Source organism: Anguilla rostrata, chromosome 11 (assembly GCF_018555375.3).
Source record: "Anguilla rostrata isolate EN2019 chromosome 11, ASM1855537v3, whole genome shotgun sequence".
NCBI lineage: Eukaryota > Metazoa > Chordata > Actinopteri > Anguilliformes > Anguillidae > Anguilla > Anguilla rostrata.
In genome coordinates this window covers 31568607-31588732 of record NC_057943.1, presented here as the reverse complement: position 1 = coordinate 31588732, position 20126 = coordinate 31568607, and the positions used below count along the sequence as shown (strand labels likewise).

Here is a 20126-nt window from a genome sequence, read left to right as displayed (position 1 = left end):
CCTCAGCACAGTGGAGCAGCTATTTATTCATTCATTCATTCATTCATTTAATCATGACTACTTGTCTCTCTGCTGTAGGCTATGTCCCAAAACTGCGACACTTCTGATGGATATCATTGTACGTGAGTAGCATCTGTAGTATAACCGTTCATCATTAAATCGTTAATCGTTAAATTACATTCCGTATTTCAAATTTATAATAAAAGGCATAAGGCATGGATTTTATTAGTTTACTCTGCATCCGCTTAAGGGCAGCCGTGGGCAGGTGTTTGATTTTTACAGTAATACAGTAACGGGGTCCCTTTAATCATATGGAAGCAAGAATATCGTTGTTTTCCCGCAACATTGGCATCTTTTATCAGGAATGGCCTCTAAACAACCCGCATTAATGCATCGACAGCGCCAGCGTCCAAGTTCATAGTATCTCAAATTTTCAGGAATACCTTTACGAATTCAGTTAAATATTTCCCAACCTAGCTGTAACTTTAGAAAAATTACTGTGGAAAATTAACACATCGTCTTGAGTATTTCTGCATTTAAAACGATTAATTGGTGTGCATATGCCATTTTTAAAAGGGCAATATTGAAGATGGCGGCTGTGTGACATAATCACATATTGAACAACGATCGGAGAGTTGCATAGTTTTTGTTTAAATTCACTAATTTCAATAATTTTACACTCGCACATGGCACATCTCGGGAGGAGCAGTAACCAGCCAACGGGGGAAGCGGTATTTTCAAAGAGGAAACTATTAAAGAGTCTAATGCATGCGGTCACATTCTGTCGATGCTGCGTATCTGCGCAGAAATGAAATGGAATACACTATTTCACTCGACTGCAGGCCATTGCTCTGTCTCAAAGCTAAATGGCGTGTACACGAGAGATCGCTTTTATTCCTGAGGTCTAATTAGAACTGAAATGTAAGTAGGCTACGCAGCTTGTGATCACACGTATCCATTTGCTACATCAACGATGAATTTGAAACTTGCTGAGTTTACGCAGCTTTTTGGAATAGCGAAAATGGGCATGGGCGCAGACTTGTCTCGTTGGCCTACCTGCCAAAGGAAAACCACAGTCTTACTCCCTTCATTAAAAGCAGGCCCAGGGTATGATTTGCCACCTAACAGTCGTTTTCAAAGTGACATCAAAAGCTAAAAAGTGGGGAGGCTGTTTCTTTCCAAATCTGAAGATTCAATGAACATAGGCGTAACGGCGGGCGTAAAACAACTCCATTGTACTCACGGGGACGTCTAAAATCCATTATTAAAAAAGGGAGAAAAAGAACAATAAAACACTAGAAACTATCGGAATATCATGGGAGGGAGGCGAAGGTACTGTCTGCATTTCAAACTCTTCAAAAGATCTCTGCCTTGACCGTCCAGGTCTGGAAAGAAAATTAAATTTCACAGGAGGCAGAAACATGAAAGCAAACTTTCGTACCTGGCGATTAAAACGTAACCCTATAGGCCGGACCCTTGAAATTCTTCCCGAAAAACGAAAGACACAAAAGATTACGCTGATAGGTGAGCAATGAGGCAGAAATGTGACGAATGGGATGTAGGCAGGTCTTTCCCGCCCACCCCATATTCATCCAAACTTTTTCTTGACACTCTGGTAGACTACATTCAACACTGACAATGCCAGTACAGTAAAGTACTATATTTCATTATACAGCATGGTGAAAGCTCTTGTACAGTAACTAAATCTACAGTAACTTTTCTGTTAAATTAATTACATGAACTTTCTGTCTAATTGTTGCCAGTACGTTTTTGTAATTTTAACATTTTCCTAGCAGTGATGCTATGATCGTGGCATTAGCAGTGTGGGTGTAGGCTCTATGTTTAATTAATTCAAGTTCAGTACTTCATATATTATAAATCAGAAACAAAATGAGGACCTAATCAGAAGTTAAACATTACCCAAAAATTGGCAAAAAAAGTCAAATCTCCCAATCACATCTCAGTAGAATAAGATATCATTTTTAATATGTTAGGTTAACACTATAGACCATAATTAACCAGCCCATCTTATTTTTGTAAAGTGGTTCAGAACTCAAACAATAGCAGGGATGGTGACTGTGAAGATGCTGAACAGACCATTAGTATTGGAACCTAGATGCAGCATGTCTGCTTCTGGTTTTTACTTTTGACAGTCTTATAAGCCTGTTGCACTGCCCCCAACAAATAAACTAATAAATACAATTCATTATGTTGCATTCTAACCACTTCTTTAAAAATATGTCTGGTGGCCAGTATTGTTTTTGGAAGAAGGACATTTCATCCATCCATCCATTATATATACCCGCTTATCCTGGGCAGGGTCGTGGGAAGGATATTTCTGGATTGAAATGGACTTTAAAAAAAAGTAAACTAAACATCACTGCCAAGATTCAGTCTGTTATAAGAACAGGCTATAAGTACTAGCAATAATTACTAGCAGTATAGATTATACTTCTGTAGAAATTATTGGACCTCAATACAACCATTGACAGGCTCTGATGCAGTAAGACAGAATGAGGAAAAACGTGTTTCATAAAAAGGTGATATTAATGCGTTGTGTCTGCCAGGCCTTTGTGTGGAGTCATTTAAAACTAAAAAAAGACCCATGAGAGGGCAGTAAAGTCCTTATCAATTGGTATCATGGTTGTATGTGGACAAGTTATCTGACACAGGAATCTGATTGGTTCCCGTGAGGTTGGCCATTAATGGCACAGAACAAAGAAGTGCCCATGATGACTGACTTGGCAGCCATGTTTTGCTACACAGAGATGAATACAGCTATACCACAAGACACAAAGGCATCTGGAATGGAGGTCATTCACTCAGAACTGGTGGAAACTTACATAGAATTTAATAATATTAATAATTTATTAATTTGAATTGTTACTTGTATGACAGTAACCTATTTTTTTTTTCTTTAAATAGGTTACTTTGAATTTCTGAACCATACATTTCTTTTCAGTGACTGGCTATCTTTCTCTTTTTAAAAGCGGTTTGATTTTGTTCCGATCCTTCTTTAAATCAAATACTGTTCATTCATTTCTCCACACAGAATTCTGCAGGCTAGCAATACTGGCAAGACAGGCTCATTTGTGTGTGGTCACCATTTTTTTTCATGAGTGGAAATTTTACAAGTTTTGGCATAACTGTGATCCCTTTGTGAATCAGGGATAATGAAGAGCCATATATATAGAAAAGTCATAACCACCCCAGTTACTCACGGGTTCATACCACATTAAGTTGGCCAGTCCCTCCGTGACTCTGAGGCTCTACTGTATTCAGAATATGAAACGGGCTGTTTGCTTGGTGCTATGGACATGAGCGTTCAAGAGTTAGTTTTCATTTTTTGAAACTGTCCAACATGGCAGCGAACAATATGTGACCTACCATTTACAAATTCATCAGCACATAAACCTCGAATATGGGTACAGGTGTACTATTGACATATTGCCCATAAAGCCTATTAAATCCACAAGGCCATCCCTCCCAATAAGTGATTTATGACCACCCTAATCATTAAAGGACAATTGCAGCCGGTGCTAAAACATTTGCTCCAACTAATCAATTAAAGATGGTTTTGATTGAAGTCAAGATTGAAGTATGACCCTGGAATAGGAGGGTTTCTGCTGACTGGAATAAGAGAGTCTAACAGGCAGTAGGTGCTGATAAATACAACTGAGAATGCCAAGAGAGTGTGTGTGTCTGTGTGTGTGTGTGTTGGGGGGGGGTTCAAATCCACTTTGAAATCCATAATTATTTTTTATTTACCTGGACAGTAACATGCCTTCACACAAGAGGAAAAAATAAAAAACAGAAAAAATAAAACTGAATTAACAAATGAAAGAGAGCCTAAAAGGTGGAGGCCGGGTGCAGATGCGCATCGGTCGGCGCGGTCGGGACGCGGTCAGAATGCAGCTGCCGGCGCGGTCAGAACTCGGTCATCTTCTTGTGCGTGTCGGCCTTGCGCTGCTCCTGCTGGGCGCGGAGCTCCTGGGCCTTCAGCTGGGTCAGCTGGTTCCTGGCCGCCGCCAGCTTCTCCTCCAGCTGCGTCGCCATGGCGCTGTCCCTGAGGAGAACCAAAACGGGCCTCGTCTGAGCGCGCTCGCTACGCAGACCCCGCCCCTCAAACCAGCGCCAACACTAACGGAAGCAACCTCCACAGTTGCGGACCTTTACTGGGGGCTCTCAAATTTGGTCTAGGGGCCCCCGAATAACCCCTGAACCATGAAAGGTTTTTAATTATTCTTAATTAGATACTTTTAAATGTCTACCCATTTACCCACTTATGGCCACATTATGTCAGAAATGTATGACATGCTGTGCACCAGCTGTGTATAATATGAGGAATAAATATTCCACGTTCATATCCCAGGAATTCAATCAGTGAGATCAACTCATTCTTTCATTTTCTGTAGTGTGCTTTATGGCAAATGATTCGTTTAGCAAGAGGTTACGTATTTCTCTTATTTGATTATAGACTAATGGGTAGAATCAGCAGAGTCCCAACTGTTGAAAGTTCTCAAAAGAAAAACACCAGCACAAAGAAAGCAAAACTACATTGTGTCCCTCCAGCACTGGAGTTAAACCTGCAGACACTGCGGCCCTCCAGGACTGGAGTTAGCAAGGAGGATTCAGGTTCAAATCCCACGCAAGCCACCACTGGAACCGTATCCCCCACTACATAAGCAGATGTGACATGCAATTATGCAATGAAAATAATAATAATTTTTGGCACTGTTACATTATCAGCTCAAAGCTCTCTGGAAACAGACTGGAAAGCAATACCTTTTCTCTGACAAGTCTAATGAGAATCCATGTACTACACACCTGAGGGTGAAAACTCTCTCAGCGAGAGACTCAGTATGAGTTTGTTTCTGTTCACAAATATTCAACCACAACGTGATTCCAGGAAAATCCGACTAGTGAAAGTGTCTGACAGAGGAGACACACTTAAACCATGCACATTTAAACCATTACCATCACAATCTTTAGTACTGCAACTTGGAGCTTGCACTTGCTGGCATTACAGAGGTCAAAACTCTCTTACATCATGATCAATGCAAGTAACCTCCACTGAAGTCACCTGAGGTGTAAAGTCCAGGGGTCAGAAAGTAAAAGTCGTGCCATGTGTTTCTGCCACCCATGAACTCAGCCAGTTGATTTCATTAATTAGTTCTGCCTCCTGCCAGAATAATTATGCTAATTAGCAAATCCAGATGATAGAAACAAAATACGGGGGAGGACTTTTACTTTCTGAAGCTGAATTTTGCATTTCTGTTCAAGCCTACATTCTAATGCTTGTTAGAGAAGTGTGCTGTGTTCAGAGATGTCCTCAACAACCAAAACGAGCCATGTGTCTAATAATAACCAAGCTAAAGACCCTTTTGCACTGGGAACGAACACTGTTACTATGGCGATAAATTAAATATTGTTCCCTAGCTATCGCGCCAGAGAAGGCTTGAACTGTTGTTCTCACCTGTCAATCAAGACACACAAATGCTACGGCCTGGTTAGACACTTGGCCATCGGGAGAAGTTTCCTAAAAAATCCCTGAGAGAGCGGAAACATTTCTTTCATTATTTTTCAAGCTCAATATTTACTTTTAGTGCTGACACATTAATTCATTTGACCCGGAACTATTTTATAACTTCATAGATGTTTCATGGTTATCGCTCCGGGTGGAATTGGGCCTTAAGGCCTTCATTATAAATCTGAATAACGGAAGTCTGAAATACAGGGTTTCCCCCAGGAAAGTAGTTAGTGTAGGAGAGGTGCCTCAAAGGTTAAGCAGCAGCAGTGTGAGGCAGCAAGCCGTGGTATTCACATGGTACACCTCACACCTGACTCGTGACTACACCATGCTAATTTTGTTGAATAGCAGACATTTATTGAATGCTTCGACATAAGATTATGGAGACCTGAGCAGGGCTGTAAATGAACTTTTTTTGTCGGTAGCCCTGGTGCTAGGAAGGGCAAAAAATTTGCAGCGTAGAGAAAATTTGTAGCACAAACCTTAACTTCTATAAAAAAAATGTTTTCTATGAAGTTTTTACTGTATCACTGCATGTAGTTACTGTACATCTGGGCCAGCAGTATCCAAGCATATAGGCCACTCCGTAAGTGGGCCTCGTACTCCCCCATACTGATTCAACACTAACCAGCTCTTAAGAGGAGTATCAGGTTTTTCCTTGTGATTGTATCTGTCCTTCAATGAACAAATAAATCACAACCATTTTAGGCTAATAACAAAATACTTTTGACCTGGGGCACATTTTAACATCATTGTTATGATCATAATCTTAAGATTAACTATTTTCAATTACGAAAATAACTTAATTTCAAAAAGCAGCGCCATCGAAATTAAGATCTAATACAATAAAAGGGACGATATCAAATACACCAAGTAAACCCTGAGGGCCAGATGTACGTGAGTGAAACTCACAGTGGAAATTGCAGCCTGACGAGGGTATGTTGGTGTGTGTGCAATCTGCATGAAATTAACGTCTTATTTACAAAGGCTACAGCTAATTACGCAATAACAAATGTGACTGCTGACTAACTGCCTGAAACTTAAAAGGCAAAGTTTCAAAAAGTTTGCACCGAATATCTTCACTGGATGTGGGGAAACTGATGCATCTTCAGATGCACCATAAGAGCATATGCAGCGTACGACAAAAATGCAGATAGTCATATTGCGGCTGCGGTGGCAACTGTTAATTGAAATGGGAGACAGTGATCCAGATGGGAGACAGTGTGGCAAGATGCTTGGCTATTGCCGGTATGGGATGAAATTGTTGTGTGGGAGGTTCTATGGTTGTCCTTTATTTCTTCCAGAAGAATAATTATTTCTCTGGCTGGGTGTTTGTCACGGAAGTCGTGGGTACATTTTTTAATCGCATATGCAACTAGATTTGTACAGTTTACAGCCCTGCTTAGTCAGTCTGAAATTGTATTGATTTTTCTGTGAAGGAGAACTTGTGAATTCAGTGGAAGCACAGCACCTATGCTATTAATACCTGGGGGAAGCCCTTGAGATGGGATGTGGTCTAGCGCCTTTCATTCCTGTTAATCATGGCCAGTAAGTTCACCATTTGAAAGGTGCCTTGTTCAAACTCGAGTTAAAATATAACTCTTTGCTGCCCCCCTGTGGTCAAATTCATACAGCACACTGACCATAAGGCACCTTCTGGACTGGCTCTGAATGCACTAGAGATGCTGTGTAATAAAATTAAAATGAATAAAATTAAAAGCCTGTGAAAGTGTTTATTTGGTTTATCAAGGAATACATTTTTCTATTAATCTAGTGTTACTGTTGAAGTGACTGACCAATCATTGCCAAATTCAGGAGCATGAAATATCACGCAACCACATCTATATTGAAAATTACGAAACAAATGGATATTCTAGTAACACAATATACTTTTACGTGTCAATAGAAGTATATTACAGATCTTTGATTTAGCCTGATAATAGCTGGCTCAACCATGACCTGCTAACTTCAAAATCGAGCAAGTTTTGCGCAAAAATGTATTTGAAATTGTGACACCAGACCACTCACCTTCTTGTAATTTAAACGGAAAAGTACTTTCTTAGTCAGAGATTCACCTGAATCTGTGAATTATCAAGGCTTTGTTTTTTTTTTTTTACTAATTTACTTATCCTTTATTTAAGAGGTTAGTGTCTCAGTGAGGTTAAAATCTCTTCATTAAGAGACCTGGCAAGTCGAGCAGCAGCACAGTTTATATAGGACATGATACCAGTTTACCCAACATACCTACATACAAACAGAAACCATTTTACCCAACCCACAGTACACACATACATACATACAGTACTTAGATACATACATACATACATACAAACAGAAACCATTTATCCAACCCACAGTACACACATACATACATACAGTACTTAGATACATACATACATACAAACAGAAACCATTTATCCAACCCACAGTACACACACACATACACACAGAACAGCAATACGCACCATGCCATATCAGTGTGCATCGCGCAGAGGCTGAACTCACCTCCCCGCTTGCCTGGCCAGCGCCTGGGTGAGGCGCTCGATCTCCCGCTCGGTCTGAGCCACCCGCTCGGTGGCCTGGAAGAGCCGCACGTTGAGGGAGCGTTTGGCGCTCTCGCCCCCCCTGTACGCGTCCTTGCTGTTCCGCGGCGCGGGGCGGGCGTCGGCCTCGGCGTTCCGCTCCCTGTCGCCCAGCTTGCTGTTCAGGAAGTCGAAGACGTTGGCCCGCCCCCGGTGGGCGGGGCCGGGCCTCCTGCCTTTCCGCCTGGCCTTCGACCCCTCCCCCTTCCCCGGCCTCTTCCGGCCCTTCTTCTGGTTCATCTCGGCGCACTGGTCCAGGGACTTCCCCTTGGGCAGGACCACGGCCATCACCGGCTCCACCCGCCCCTCCAAGCTCCGCCCCAACCCTGACAGAGGAGAAGGGGAGCGGCCTCATCAGCAAGGGCGTCCCACGACAACAGCAGCCCGCTCGAAGAATCTCTATATCGTGGTCATGCTGCAAAGCTAATTTCAACGTCTGCCATCAATGTGTGACAAACATGTGGTCCCGCATCTGAAGCAGGCAATGTCAGCTTCTTGTCAAATTACAGTTCACAAGTACGGCTCACACAGACAGGAGTCAGAGGAAGACAGTCCATATGCAGCTCAACAGGCGGACTTGCAGCCACTCGTTCAGCCGGGTGGCTCTCTTAAATTCTCTTTCCCTGGCAATGAAGCCACAGGGATTATGTGACATGACTGCTCTGGAAAGGCTATAGGCAAAGCAGGGCATCTACCCTTAACATAACAGTAATATTAGTCCTGCATTGCTTCAGAGGGTAGACATTCTGCCTTGCCCCATCTATCCATATAGGAGACCTATGAGTGAACGGGGAAAACCTTGCATTTGTGGCACTTGATTTATACACACAAATTATGAATATAAACTAATCTAAGTAAGTGCTGTAAATGGTATAAGTGTTTTTCCATGCCTCTGTGATGCTCTGATCTTGGCGAGGATTGGGAAGATTTGGCATCTGCACAAAGGGGGTTTAACAAAGTCTTTGCTAAGGTGTTGCACCTTTGTTGAGGTGTAGCATGTTTGTTAAGATCTCACACCTCCCCTGTTGAGGTCTTACATTAACTCCTCTGTTGAAGGTTTCCCTCCATTGTTAAGGTCTGACACCTCTGTTAATGGGGGATTGCACCCTTACCTTTCCCAAATTCGTAGCCCATTTTGACCATCAGCTTGGAGCCGATGCCACGTGTGTGCGCCTCCCATCCAGCGAAACTGGAACTGCAGGACGGGGTCCAATCCTCCGTTTCCGTGGAGTCCAGAACTGCCGGGTCAGAGAGGACAGGCCATTAATGTGGATTTAGTAACATATCTGGCAACCAGAAAGCAGGAGAGTGAGGCTTTATACACCTATATGGGTGAAGCGACCGTGTGGTGAAAAGGGGGTTCAGGAAATGTTTCTGATAAAACACAAAACAGCTCCTTCTAACCTCCAACTCCTTCCCACTCTACCTTCGCCCAACCAGCGGGCAAAACTATTCCCACGACAGCTCTGAGGACCCGGGGGGTACCTTTAGCGTAAGCCGTGTACTCCCCGAAGTCATCGTCGTCTTCGGACTCCGAGGAGGACGGGTCGTCCTGCCGCAACGGGGGGATGACTCCGTCCGCCTCCACCACGGCGGTCCTCTGAAGGAGCGAGTCGAACTTCAGCGTGTAGTAACCGTCCTCCATATCTGCGGGGGCGAGGAAAGCAGCTCAGAAAACGCCTCTTACGCGGGTTGGTGTTTCGCCAAGTGGGAATAAGGGAATGGCGGACTACATTTTGAAATTTTCAATTAGCCAGCGAATTTTTTTTAACCATGAAGCGCTAACTTCATGAAGCGCTCTTCTGGTCAGAGGCAAGGTATCGGTGTAATATCGTAGTTACGAAACTGGCCTTTGCTGGGTTATGATTTAAAAAGTTCACTTACTGAAAATGTTATATAAGCAGGGCCGGCCCTAGGGTTTTGGCGGCCCTAAGCAAATCTGTCCGGGGGGTGGGGTGCTGTTGGATTCTGTCGAGCGGGGGTTTGGGGGGGGTTCACTAGGTCAAATCCTTCTTACATTACATTGTTATAAAATGCTCTGTTGCCATTCCGTTTAAAATTTATACCACTAGTTCCGCGATAGGGGATGAATAACGCAAATACGAAAATAACGTTATTTCCCTTAGATACACATTGGATTATGTGCCCCCCATCGGCTGTGGCCCTAAACGACTGCATAGACCGTTTATGCCACGGGCCGGCCCTGTATATAAGCAATTATATGAAATATCACATAAATCTTATGGTAACTTGATAAACATACTTCTGAAAGTGTACTTTTCAAGGCTGTATATAAGTGTACGCTGTTTCATCCCATGCCACGTCTCTGTTGGAATGTAAGCTAGAGGAGATAGACTCCAGCTGTGGTATAAATCAAGTGCTTCAGGGGATTAAAGAACCTCTAGGCCCACATGGTCAGTCTTAGTACGGACTCCTTGATCCAAACTTACGACTGGCTAGTAAATGGAATCTTTGCATATGGTGAATACATGAATCTCATAGGCTGAAACAACAGTTCCTTGTCTCTGAAAACTATGTAAACTCATGTATTGGACTTTATCATTTTGAAGAGAGGAAGCAGCAGAGAGGAAGTGGAGGACATCCAGAGATGCTTCAGACCTCTCTGCCTACCAATCCCTCCTTGCAGCGTTCTCCTCCACGGTGACTGCTGCCAAGGTAAACTACTATCAAACCAAAATCCATAACTACCGTTCTAACCCTCGGAAACTGTTTTCTGTCTTTTCCTCTCTCCTCAGCCAGCCATCTGCACGCCCTCAGTCCTCGCTCACTGCTGACGACTTTGCAACCTTCTTTGACGAGAAGATTGCAGTCATCCGCAACTCCTTCTGCACTCCACCTCACCCTATGCTCCCCTCCCTTGTCTCTCCACTCCTCTGCTTACGGTCACTGGCTCCCAACTCCCCACCCCTCAACCTGTACTCTCCCCTCCCTCACCATTTCCCCTTGTTTCTCCGACTTCTCTCCCTCACCGATTCTGAGGTTTCACAACTCCTACTTTCCCATCGCCCCACAACCTGTGCCCTTGACCCCATTCCCTCACCACTCCTCCAGGCAATCTCACCCGAGATTCTCCCATTCATCACCTCCCTGGTTAACTCCTCCCTGACATCCGGCTGCTTCCCGTCAACCTTCTAGAAGGCCCTCATCTCCCCCTCCTGAAAAAGACCACACTAGACCCCTCCATCATTGGGAACTACAGACCGGTATCTCTCCTTCCATTTCTGTCAAAAACCATTGAACGTGCTGCATCAAATCAACTCTCTGTGTTTCTTTCACAGAATGAGCTCCTCGATCCCCATCAGTCTGGATTCAGACCAGGCCACTCGACAGAGACCGCACTCCTCTCTGTCAACGAAGCTCTCCACGCAGCCCGAGCAGCCTCCCTCTCCTCCGTCTTATTACTTCTGGACCTATCGGCAGCCTTCGACACAGTCGACCACCCCACCCTCCTGTCCTCCCTATCTGCAATGGGGATCTGTGGCACAGTCCTCAATTGGATTGAGTCTTACCTCTCAGATCGCTCCTTCCAGGTAGCCTGGGCTGGTAAAGTATCTGCGCCACACCCCTCATCACCGGAGTCCCACAGGGCTCGGTCCTTGGTCCTCTCCTCTTCTCTCTCTACACCCAGTCCCTTGGCCCTGTCATCACAGCTCATGGTATGTCTTACCATTGCTATGCTGATGACACACAACTGTTTCTCTCCTTCCCACCCTCTGACACACAGGTCTCAGCCGCGATCACTGCCTGCCTGAGTGATATTCAGAGCTGGATGGTCCGCCACCATCTCAAGCTCAATCCAGGTAAGACAGAGCTCATTTATATTCCGGCTCTAACTCCCCTCTCTCTGATCTCTCTATCTCCCTAGGTAATACCATCCTCACACCATCACCCTCAACTAGAAACCTTGGCGTGGTGATGGACAACAGACTGTCCCTCACCGAGCACATTTCAGCAGTGACACGTTCATGCAGGTTCTTCCTGTATAACATCCGGAGGATCCGCCCCTTCCTCACAACTTACTCGACCCAACTCCTCGTCCAGGCAGTGGTCCTGTCCCGCCTGGACTACTGTAACTCCCTGCTTGCTGGCCTCCCAGCATCATCTATCAGACCCCTGCAACTCATCCAGAACGCAGCAGCGCGTCTGGTCTTCAACCTCCCCAGACATTCCCACGTTACCCCCTGCTCACCACCCTCCACTGGCTCCCGTGATGGCTCGCATCAAATTTAAAACATTAGTGCTTGCCTTCAAAGCAGCCAGGGGGTCAGCCCCTCCCTATCTACGTCAACTCATCAGACCCTACACCCCAGCTAGACCTCTCCGTTCTGCTGCCACATGTCGCCTGATCCCTGCCCCGGCTCGCACCAGCACCCGGTCACGCCTCCTGTCTGTTCTAGCCCCACGGTGGTGGAATGACCTTCCTGTGCAAGTCAGAACAGCAGAGACCCTGGCCGTCTTCAAACGTAGACTGAAGACTCACCTCTTCAAGCTACATCTCACCTCATCACCCCCCACTACCCTCTAACATTTTTTTTCTAAAAAAAAAAAAAAAAAAAAAAAAAAAAAAAAAATAGGGTGTACAATTCACACTTTTTGCAAAGTTATACCTATTGTAGCTCTCTTGCAGGAATGTTGTAAAGCGCTTGTCTCTGAGTTTTGTAATGCACTTGTTGTAAGTCGCTCTGGATAAGAGCGTCTGCTAAGAACCTATAATGTAATGTAATGTAATGAAGACTGTACTTGTACCTCTTCTCGACCGGTCGTATTATTAAATTATATAAAGGAGCTCCTGACTCTGTCGTTTGTTATCTTTATCTTCAACACCATCATTTTTGTTGAGACATTCCTACACCTTGTAACCTAAACGATGCAGGTTAGGACACTAGCATTGTGCCCTTGAGCCATTGTACCCTTGTAATCTAAATAGCTTAATTATATATCCAGCTATATAAATGGATACTATGTAAAAATGCAAGTCACTCTGTCTAAGAGTGACTGCTAAATGCCAGTCATGCACCTGTAATGTCACAGAGGAGGTGATTTGAGACACGCCACGCCCATCCCCCTTCACACCCCTCCCAAAAAAAAACAGCCTGACACTTCCAGAAGTGACAGGAAGAGACAAACTGCTAATGAGTTAGCAAGACATACGGACGTACTTCTTTAAAAATTTGGCAATATTCCCTGACTGTGACCAGTGGGATAACCGAGCAGTCGACAAATATCCTCAAGGACTCTTCAAGGACCAAGGAAGCCCAGAAATGAAACGGTAGACTTGAGATGCTGCGAAATTAGCCGTTTATCAGTCTGGGGAACGCTGAGCTTGACACCGCGTAGATAACGTGGGTTTTTGACGTGTAGACGGAGGAAAGGGGCGGGGATTGCGAACCCGTTATTTTGGCGGGGTACCAGATGCCGTCCTCGTGCCGGGCCAGACAGGCGGAACCTTCCTGAAGGTTGCTCAGGTCCGCGTCCTGGAACGGCCTCAGCTCCGACACGGCCACCACCTCGCCGTGGGAGAACCTGTCAGAGGGAGAATCACCGGCTGGAGCTCCTTCTTTGCAATTTACATTACATTTATTCGGCAGACGCTTTTATCCAAAGCGGCGTGCAATTATTCTGTTTTTCGTCAATTTTATATTATTCTAACCAAACAAGTTTTTTTAAAAGAAAAAAAAAACATTTTTTTTTAGCTGAACAGGCCGTTTTGGGTGTTGCACGTTTTTTTTCCACATACTCTGCCTTGATTGGTTATCTGACCAGGAATGACAGCAGAGCCCCTCCCATTCCCTGCCTACACAACTCCTACTCTAAAAATGAGCATGGAGCCCATAAATAAGCAGTAGCCTATGCGTTTGAGCCAGAGTCAGGACCCCCTCTTTTTGACACCAGCCTCACTGTGAAGCCAGTGTCGCACTGGGCTTCGTTTCAGAAGTGCTCCGTGACAAAATGAGAGGAGCACCCCGGCAAATGGGGGCTCACTTTTGCCAGGATGTGACCCTGAAATCTAAACTGAGCCTTACGCTCCACTCGTTCGGAAGGCCGTGTAAAGTGCGCTTAGCTGACTGCAACAAATAATAGCACACCTAAAGTCACTACCAGCAACACTTGACGTTTTGCTTACGCTCTGCTTGTAGGTAGCTCACTGATAACGTTCAAGGTTAAGATGTGCGTGGGAGCGGTTATGCAAATATAAATCAATCAATGATTGGCTGCTTCAGTTGAAATCCAGAATTCTGCATCAGTTTTTGCCAAAACTAACTGCCTTGTTTTGTCCATTGGATTTTTTCAGGGAGCACACATGGCAAAATGTCATGTTTTACACATTTCATATTTTACCAGCTTAATTGGGATATGTCAGACAACACAAGCTAGTATTTATTAAAACTCGAAACAAACAAGAGAAGGCCTTTAAAGGATTTAGCAGCAAGCTGAAGAATGGAAAAAGAAATGTGCTTCAGTAAACCTCAGCTCCACTCACGTCCTGCTAACGCAGGCTTCACTAAACATGGAAGAGTTCCCATTTTCTATCAGCAGCTCAAACCTTTCAACCTATAGGCCTAATTGTGGCTTGCTGTAAAGAAAAGCTTTCTGATTGGTTCAAAAGAGCCTGTGATCGACACCGCACTGTAACCCATCCGCTGAGGGAACCTCGTGTAACACGGGACTACACACACGCGACGTGACGGACGTTTCAAGAGCCGAAGCGCGCAGACTCTACCTGCAGTTCTCCATGAAGCGGCACTTGTCCTCCAGGAAGTAGGGGCAGGGCTTCATGGATTTGTGCGTGGGGTGAATGTACAGCACCCTCACGCGGGACTCGGTCCCGTCAGAGTCCTCGGCCCCCACCACCATGGCGTTATGGTACTCCAGCGTGCCCCAGGCGCTGCGGTACGGCGCTCGGACCTTCATCCCGCTCAGCGCGTCTTCGTTCTCCTCCTCCTCCTCCTCCTCCTCCTCCTCTTCTTCCTCGCCGTCCTTGGCCTCCCCGGTCAGCGTCGGGCTCCGAGCAGGCCGCTGCCCGGGACCGCGAGACAGGCCGGCGCCGCCGGCGGCCGGCTCTCCCAGTTCCGAGTAAAAGGCGGCGAACTCGTCATCGTCCGGGCCGCCCTCGGCGGACCTCCCCGCCGGCGGCAGGGCCAGCGCCGCCGCCCCGTCCTCCAGGCTCGCCAGGAGCCGGCTCTTTTTCACCGACACCAGGCTGGACTCGGTGAGCTCGATCAGCTGCCGCAGGTCCTCCTTCAGCTGGAGCAGGTCCGACTGCTGGGAGGGGTCCAGCCCCGCCCCCAGGGCGGTCTCCACCTGCTGCAGCTGGGCATTGTAGGTTTCAATGGCCGCTTCCAAACTGCCCTCGTCCATGGCGAAGAGCGGCGGGTCAGCATCTAGGAGTCTGCTGGAAAAGCACAGCGTTCAGGACTTAGTGACAAACATAAGTGATGTGGTTATTCTGACCCATCGCAACATTTTATATAAGCATACACATGCTTATTTTTCATATTTATTTTATCTTTTTCATTTAAAAATATTTCCTGCCATTTTATTGTCCTAAGTATTCTTTATTAAGCAATTTATTTTGCAGTTAGTTTATATACAGTCTCCTGTTTTTTTGTCCTCTTTTTTACTTCCATCACTTTTTTCTGTAAATCAAATTGAATGCCACTGTGTTCCAAATGTACTATATAAATAAAGTTTATTATTATTATTATTATTATTATATGCTGACACTGTGCTAAAAGCTCCATGGATTCACAAATCAGTTGAATAACAAACTAGGTAATAAGCAGTTGTACAGGTGTCCACCCTTTCAGCAGACTCCACAGATTTTACCTGGAAGTCTATAAATGAATCAATTTTTTCAAAATGCAGCCCATTTTCCACTCTGCCCATGTTACCTTCTCCAAATAAATGACTGAACAATCCTGCTTTTTGGCTTCACCATCTTACTTTACAGAGAGCAGGCAGCAAACATTCTTTAATTTTGAAATTCAGAGGTTGTAATTATGTATGGAAGGACAGGAGGGAATAAAAGCTTACAGAGAGGCTAGTGACAGTGAGTCTCTAAGTCCGAGGTTCTCAGCTGTTTTTGTTTGCAAGTTACGAATTGTGCACCAATTGGCACAACCAATTTAAGTTATAATAATTAAGGTAAACACCATGGCCTTTTTAACTACAGTTACTACTATTTTACGTTAGGCTCTCCATCTACCACCCACTGGTCTAACATTATCTAGCCAGCTCACGACAAAGCTGCTATCTTATTAACTGAGCTGCGAACTGGCAAAATCTAAATCTGATGGTTATCGATACCTTCGTCCAAAGGATAGCTAGTTAGCTAGAGAACCAGTCTATCATGAAATAGCTATGGCGAACAACAGTATTAGTTTTCACTCGTTAGGGTAACTATTCTAAACACACAGCAACCCAAAGCATTTAGCTAGCTATCGTTATCCTTTCTGGTACCTGTTTTGACAAACCACTAGCTAATTCAACATAAACTACTGAAATGTAGCCTATGAATTATCTGAAGTCAAATATCGTATAAACCGGACTCAAATAATCGTACTGTACTTTGTCGGCGATCAGCTGGCTACGTGACCATTTAAAATAAACAACATTTAGCCAGACAACTTATTTACCTTCATTGATTTGTCTGTGCTCTGCTCGTTATTTGTGAGCCACATAGGAAAATGAAGCTAGAAAATGACTTCCGGTTAGCGCAAGAGCGGGAAGTTTCACAATAAAAGTAAAAATGTAACAGTAATATTTGTAGTATTGTGCGCAAAAACTGCAATATGCACATAAACTACATGGCCAAAAGCGTGTGGACACCCAAACATCACACACATATATGTGCTTGTTGAACATCTCATTCCTAGTCCATGGGCAGTAATATGGAGTTGGTACCCCTTTGCTGCTAAAACAGCAAATTGAAAGTCACTGAGCTTTTCAGTATGACCCATTCTACTGCCTGCATTTGTCCATGGAGATTGCATGAGGCTGTATGCTTCATTTTATGCACCTGTTAGCAATGGGTGTGGCTGAAGTAGCCAAACCCACTAATTAGAAAGTTTGAACAAGATTCTTGGTGTGATACATTTTGCAATTGTATTGCACCCCCTCAGGCTCTGGCCACCTTAGCTCCTGCCTCTTTTCGTCACAATTGCCAAATGTGCCCCTTTGATTTGATAAAATGTATCTCTGTATCAATTGTATAAAGACGTAAACATAATAATATAACAAATTGTACAAGCTTAATATCAGATTCAATTATTGGTACTAATTAGCACTGGTTGAATAGCATATAGCACTTCTTCCGCTGTTGAAAAAAAAGTTGGGCAAAAGAAAACACACACACACACACATATATATATATACACACATATATATATATATATATATATAAAACTGACCTATTATTTTTACTGGTTACCTGATGCAATCTACATAGACTATTTCAGTTGGGCATAACTGATGCCACATATTATTGTTGGCATGTCATGATGTGTATACAACAGTAGAGGGCGTAATATCCCAATAAACAAAAAAGCCAATTTACAGTTGCGATGGGCAGAAATACTTCATTATATTGAATATCTAACTGGAATTGTGAATAAATACTTAGGCTAAAAAACAGTGTGATTGCTGCAATATCCAAATAACCCATTTTTAGTGAGCAAAAGCACATAGACAAAATCTATTTATCGAATCAAAACACCTTAAAAACAATTTAATGGAAATATTCTGATATTCTTGGGTATTTCATCTGGGCTGCTTCCAGACATGGATTTTCATTCATGAAGGTGACCAGGGCCTTCAACTGATTGCAGAACAGCACAGTGTGTCTCTACACTATACAATACAATACAATATACTTTATTGTCCCCGTGGGGACATTTGTCTTGGACTCAAATGCTGCACACATATAGCTGCCTCCATAGTAGTAATAATAAAAACAAACAACATAAGCAAATCAGAAACACAAATTACACTTATTGCACATTACACATATTGCACATATTAAACATATTGCACATATTGCACAACCAGTGAGGTAGGCACAAATGAGTTTTTAAAATGGTTGAGTTTACATTGGGGTACTCTATATCATCTGCCAGAGGGTAAGAGCTCATACTCGGCGTGGAGAATATGAGATGGATCAGACAATATTCTCTATGCTTGACTGAGAACAGACTGCTCATGTATTGACTGGAGGGTCTGGTGTTCATTCCTCCCCATAACCTTCATGGCAATCTGTACAAGACGAGCAAGCTTAGATTTTAACTGTAAAGTGAGATTGCCATACCATGCTGACATCCCATACCTGAGTATGCTCTCTAATACAGTCCGATAGAATAAAAACATAAACCTCTGATCCACCCCATGCACCATGAGTCTGTGTAAAAAGTAAAAAACATCTCTGCTGTAAATGAGAACACAAACTTTCAACATGAGCCTTCCAGCTAAAGGTGTTGTCCAAGTGAAGGCCAAGGTACTTATAGGAGCAGACCTGATTAAACTGGTTCATCAAGTATGACCACTGGACTATGATCCCCCACTGACCTAGGGTCCAGAACCATCTCCTCAGTTTTTCTTACATTTAAAATGAGATTGTTGGCATCACACCACTGCACAAAACTCTCTATTTCAGTGAAGTAGGCTGAAGGACTTGTGTCCTTGTGCAGTAGGCTGAGGATCGCAGTGTCATCTGAAAATTTAAAAATGCAGTTCCTAGGGTGGCTGTTCGTACACTCATTTGTGTATAATGTAAAAAGAACCGGTGAGCTGACACTATGTGTGGTGGAAAAATAGAAAGCATTTTTATTTCATTACTGGCATTTCCCCTTTCATGCACCAGAAGAAGCTCTCCATGGCTCAAATACACACAAAGAATAGACTGAAAAACATACATTTCCAGCAAATGTTCAGATCAAAAAACAAAGGCAGCTAAATAAGAGCCTTAACGTATTTCCTAAGATTCAGTATCACCACAGAACTCCACATACTACAAAATGCTTTCCGGCTGGGCTCTGTCATAGTTATAGCAAGACAAACAGCTGGGTTTGAACCTGTGTGGAGTTTCCATGTTGTTGAATGTTGCAGGTTAAGTCATGCAGGGTTTAGACATGCAGGTTAGGTCACAAGTGTGAGTGAATGGTGGCTGTGCCCTGCAGTAACCTGTCCAGGGGGTCTCGTCCAGTGCATGCTTGGGTAGACTCCAGCCCGCCCACAACCCTGACCAGGAATAAGCAGATTAGATAATGGTTGGATGGAACTCAATTCCTAAAAAATGTTAAGTTACACATATTGAATGATGACATAGCAGTGGTCCTGAAGGTTTTATGTATTTTTTTATTTAAAAACATTTTTTTTTTGCATGTAACATGTGACCAGAGGGGCTTGCTAGATAGTGATAAACACAGATCCCTAATAGTACCTAATTCCTAATGAACTAATGCCTTTAGTGATGCATGGTGATGATCTTGGTTAAAAATGTTAATATTTAGCTAAAAATACATTTTTTAATCTTAAATCTTACATTCTAATTTAAATATTTATATCTTATCTTTAATATATAAATATTTATTTTTGGCTAAATATTTAAAATTTTAAACAAGATTTGTGATAAACTACATATTAAGTTAAATGTTTAATCATGCTTTTAATAAAAAAACTAATATTTAAGATATAAGCTAAAATATTTAATTTGGAACCCAAGATTTAAGATACAAATAAATATTTAATAGTAAAATTGTTTTAACAGACTTGTGGCAAAAAATGTTAAAAGAAATCTTGATTTAAACTATGATTTAAATTATAAACTAAATATAAATATTTATTTTTGAAATAAAGGTGTAAGATTTAAATAAAACATTTTTATTTAAAAAAATATTTGCTTCTGAAATGGATAAGTTAAATATAATATAACATACATGGCCTGTACATTTTGAGATTTCTCAAATAAAATCAGAAAATATTAACTAAAGGGTTTATTT

At 43.2% G+C, this 20126-nt stretch overlaps 1 protein-coding gene across 3 annotated transcripts; it reads right to left on the bottom strand.

Moving 5' to 3' along the window:
• Positions 1 to 3739: 3739 nt before the first annotated feature.
• zgpat (zinc finger, CCCH-type with G patch domain) lies at positions 3740 to 16850 on the bottom strand. 3 transcript variants are annotated; one of them, XM_064299387.1, is made up of 7 exons: positions 16770 to 16850; positions 14855 to 15526; positions 13523 to 13656; positions 9598 to 9759; positions 9225 to 9350; positions 8036 to 8438; positions 3740 to 4066 (listed from the first exon to the last, which is right to left on the bottom strand). In XM_064299387.1, exons 2-7 carry the CDS (start codon positions 15490 to 15492, stop codon positions 3928 to 3930), a joined length of 1602 nt encoding a protein of 533 aa, XP_064155457.1. In that variant the 5' UTR covers positions 15493 to 15526; positions 16770 to 16850; the 3' UTR covers positions 3740 to 3927. The 3 variants fall into 3 exon arrangements, with proteins under 3 accessions (XP_064155457.1, XP_064155460.1, XP_064155458.1); XM_064299390.1 differs by having other exon boundaries at positions 14855 to 15523; positions 16770 to 16844; XM_064299388.1 differs by lacking the exon at positions 16770 to 16850 and adding an exon at positions 16168 to 16635.
• Between the last annotated feature and the right edge of the window lie 3276 nt (positions 16851 to 20126).

Bases quoted from the DNA above. Each gene is read 5' to 3' on its own strand.
- zgpat (XM_064299387.1), bottom strand. From the start codon at position 15,492: ATGGACGAGGGCAGTTTGGAAGCGGCCATTGAAACCTACAATGCCCAG. The intron at 9,760-13,522 runs GTTCGCAATCCC...TCGCCCCCGCAG, and splicing joins GTACCCCGCCAAAATAACGG to ATATGGAGGACGGTTACTAC. The intron at 8,439-9,224 runs GTAAGGGTGCAA...CTCCTCTGTCAG, and splicing joins GGGCTACGAATTTGGGAAAG to GGTTGGGGCGGAGCTTGGAG.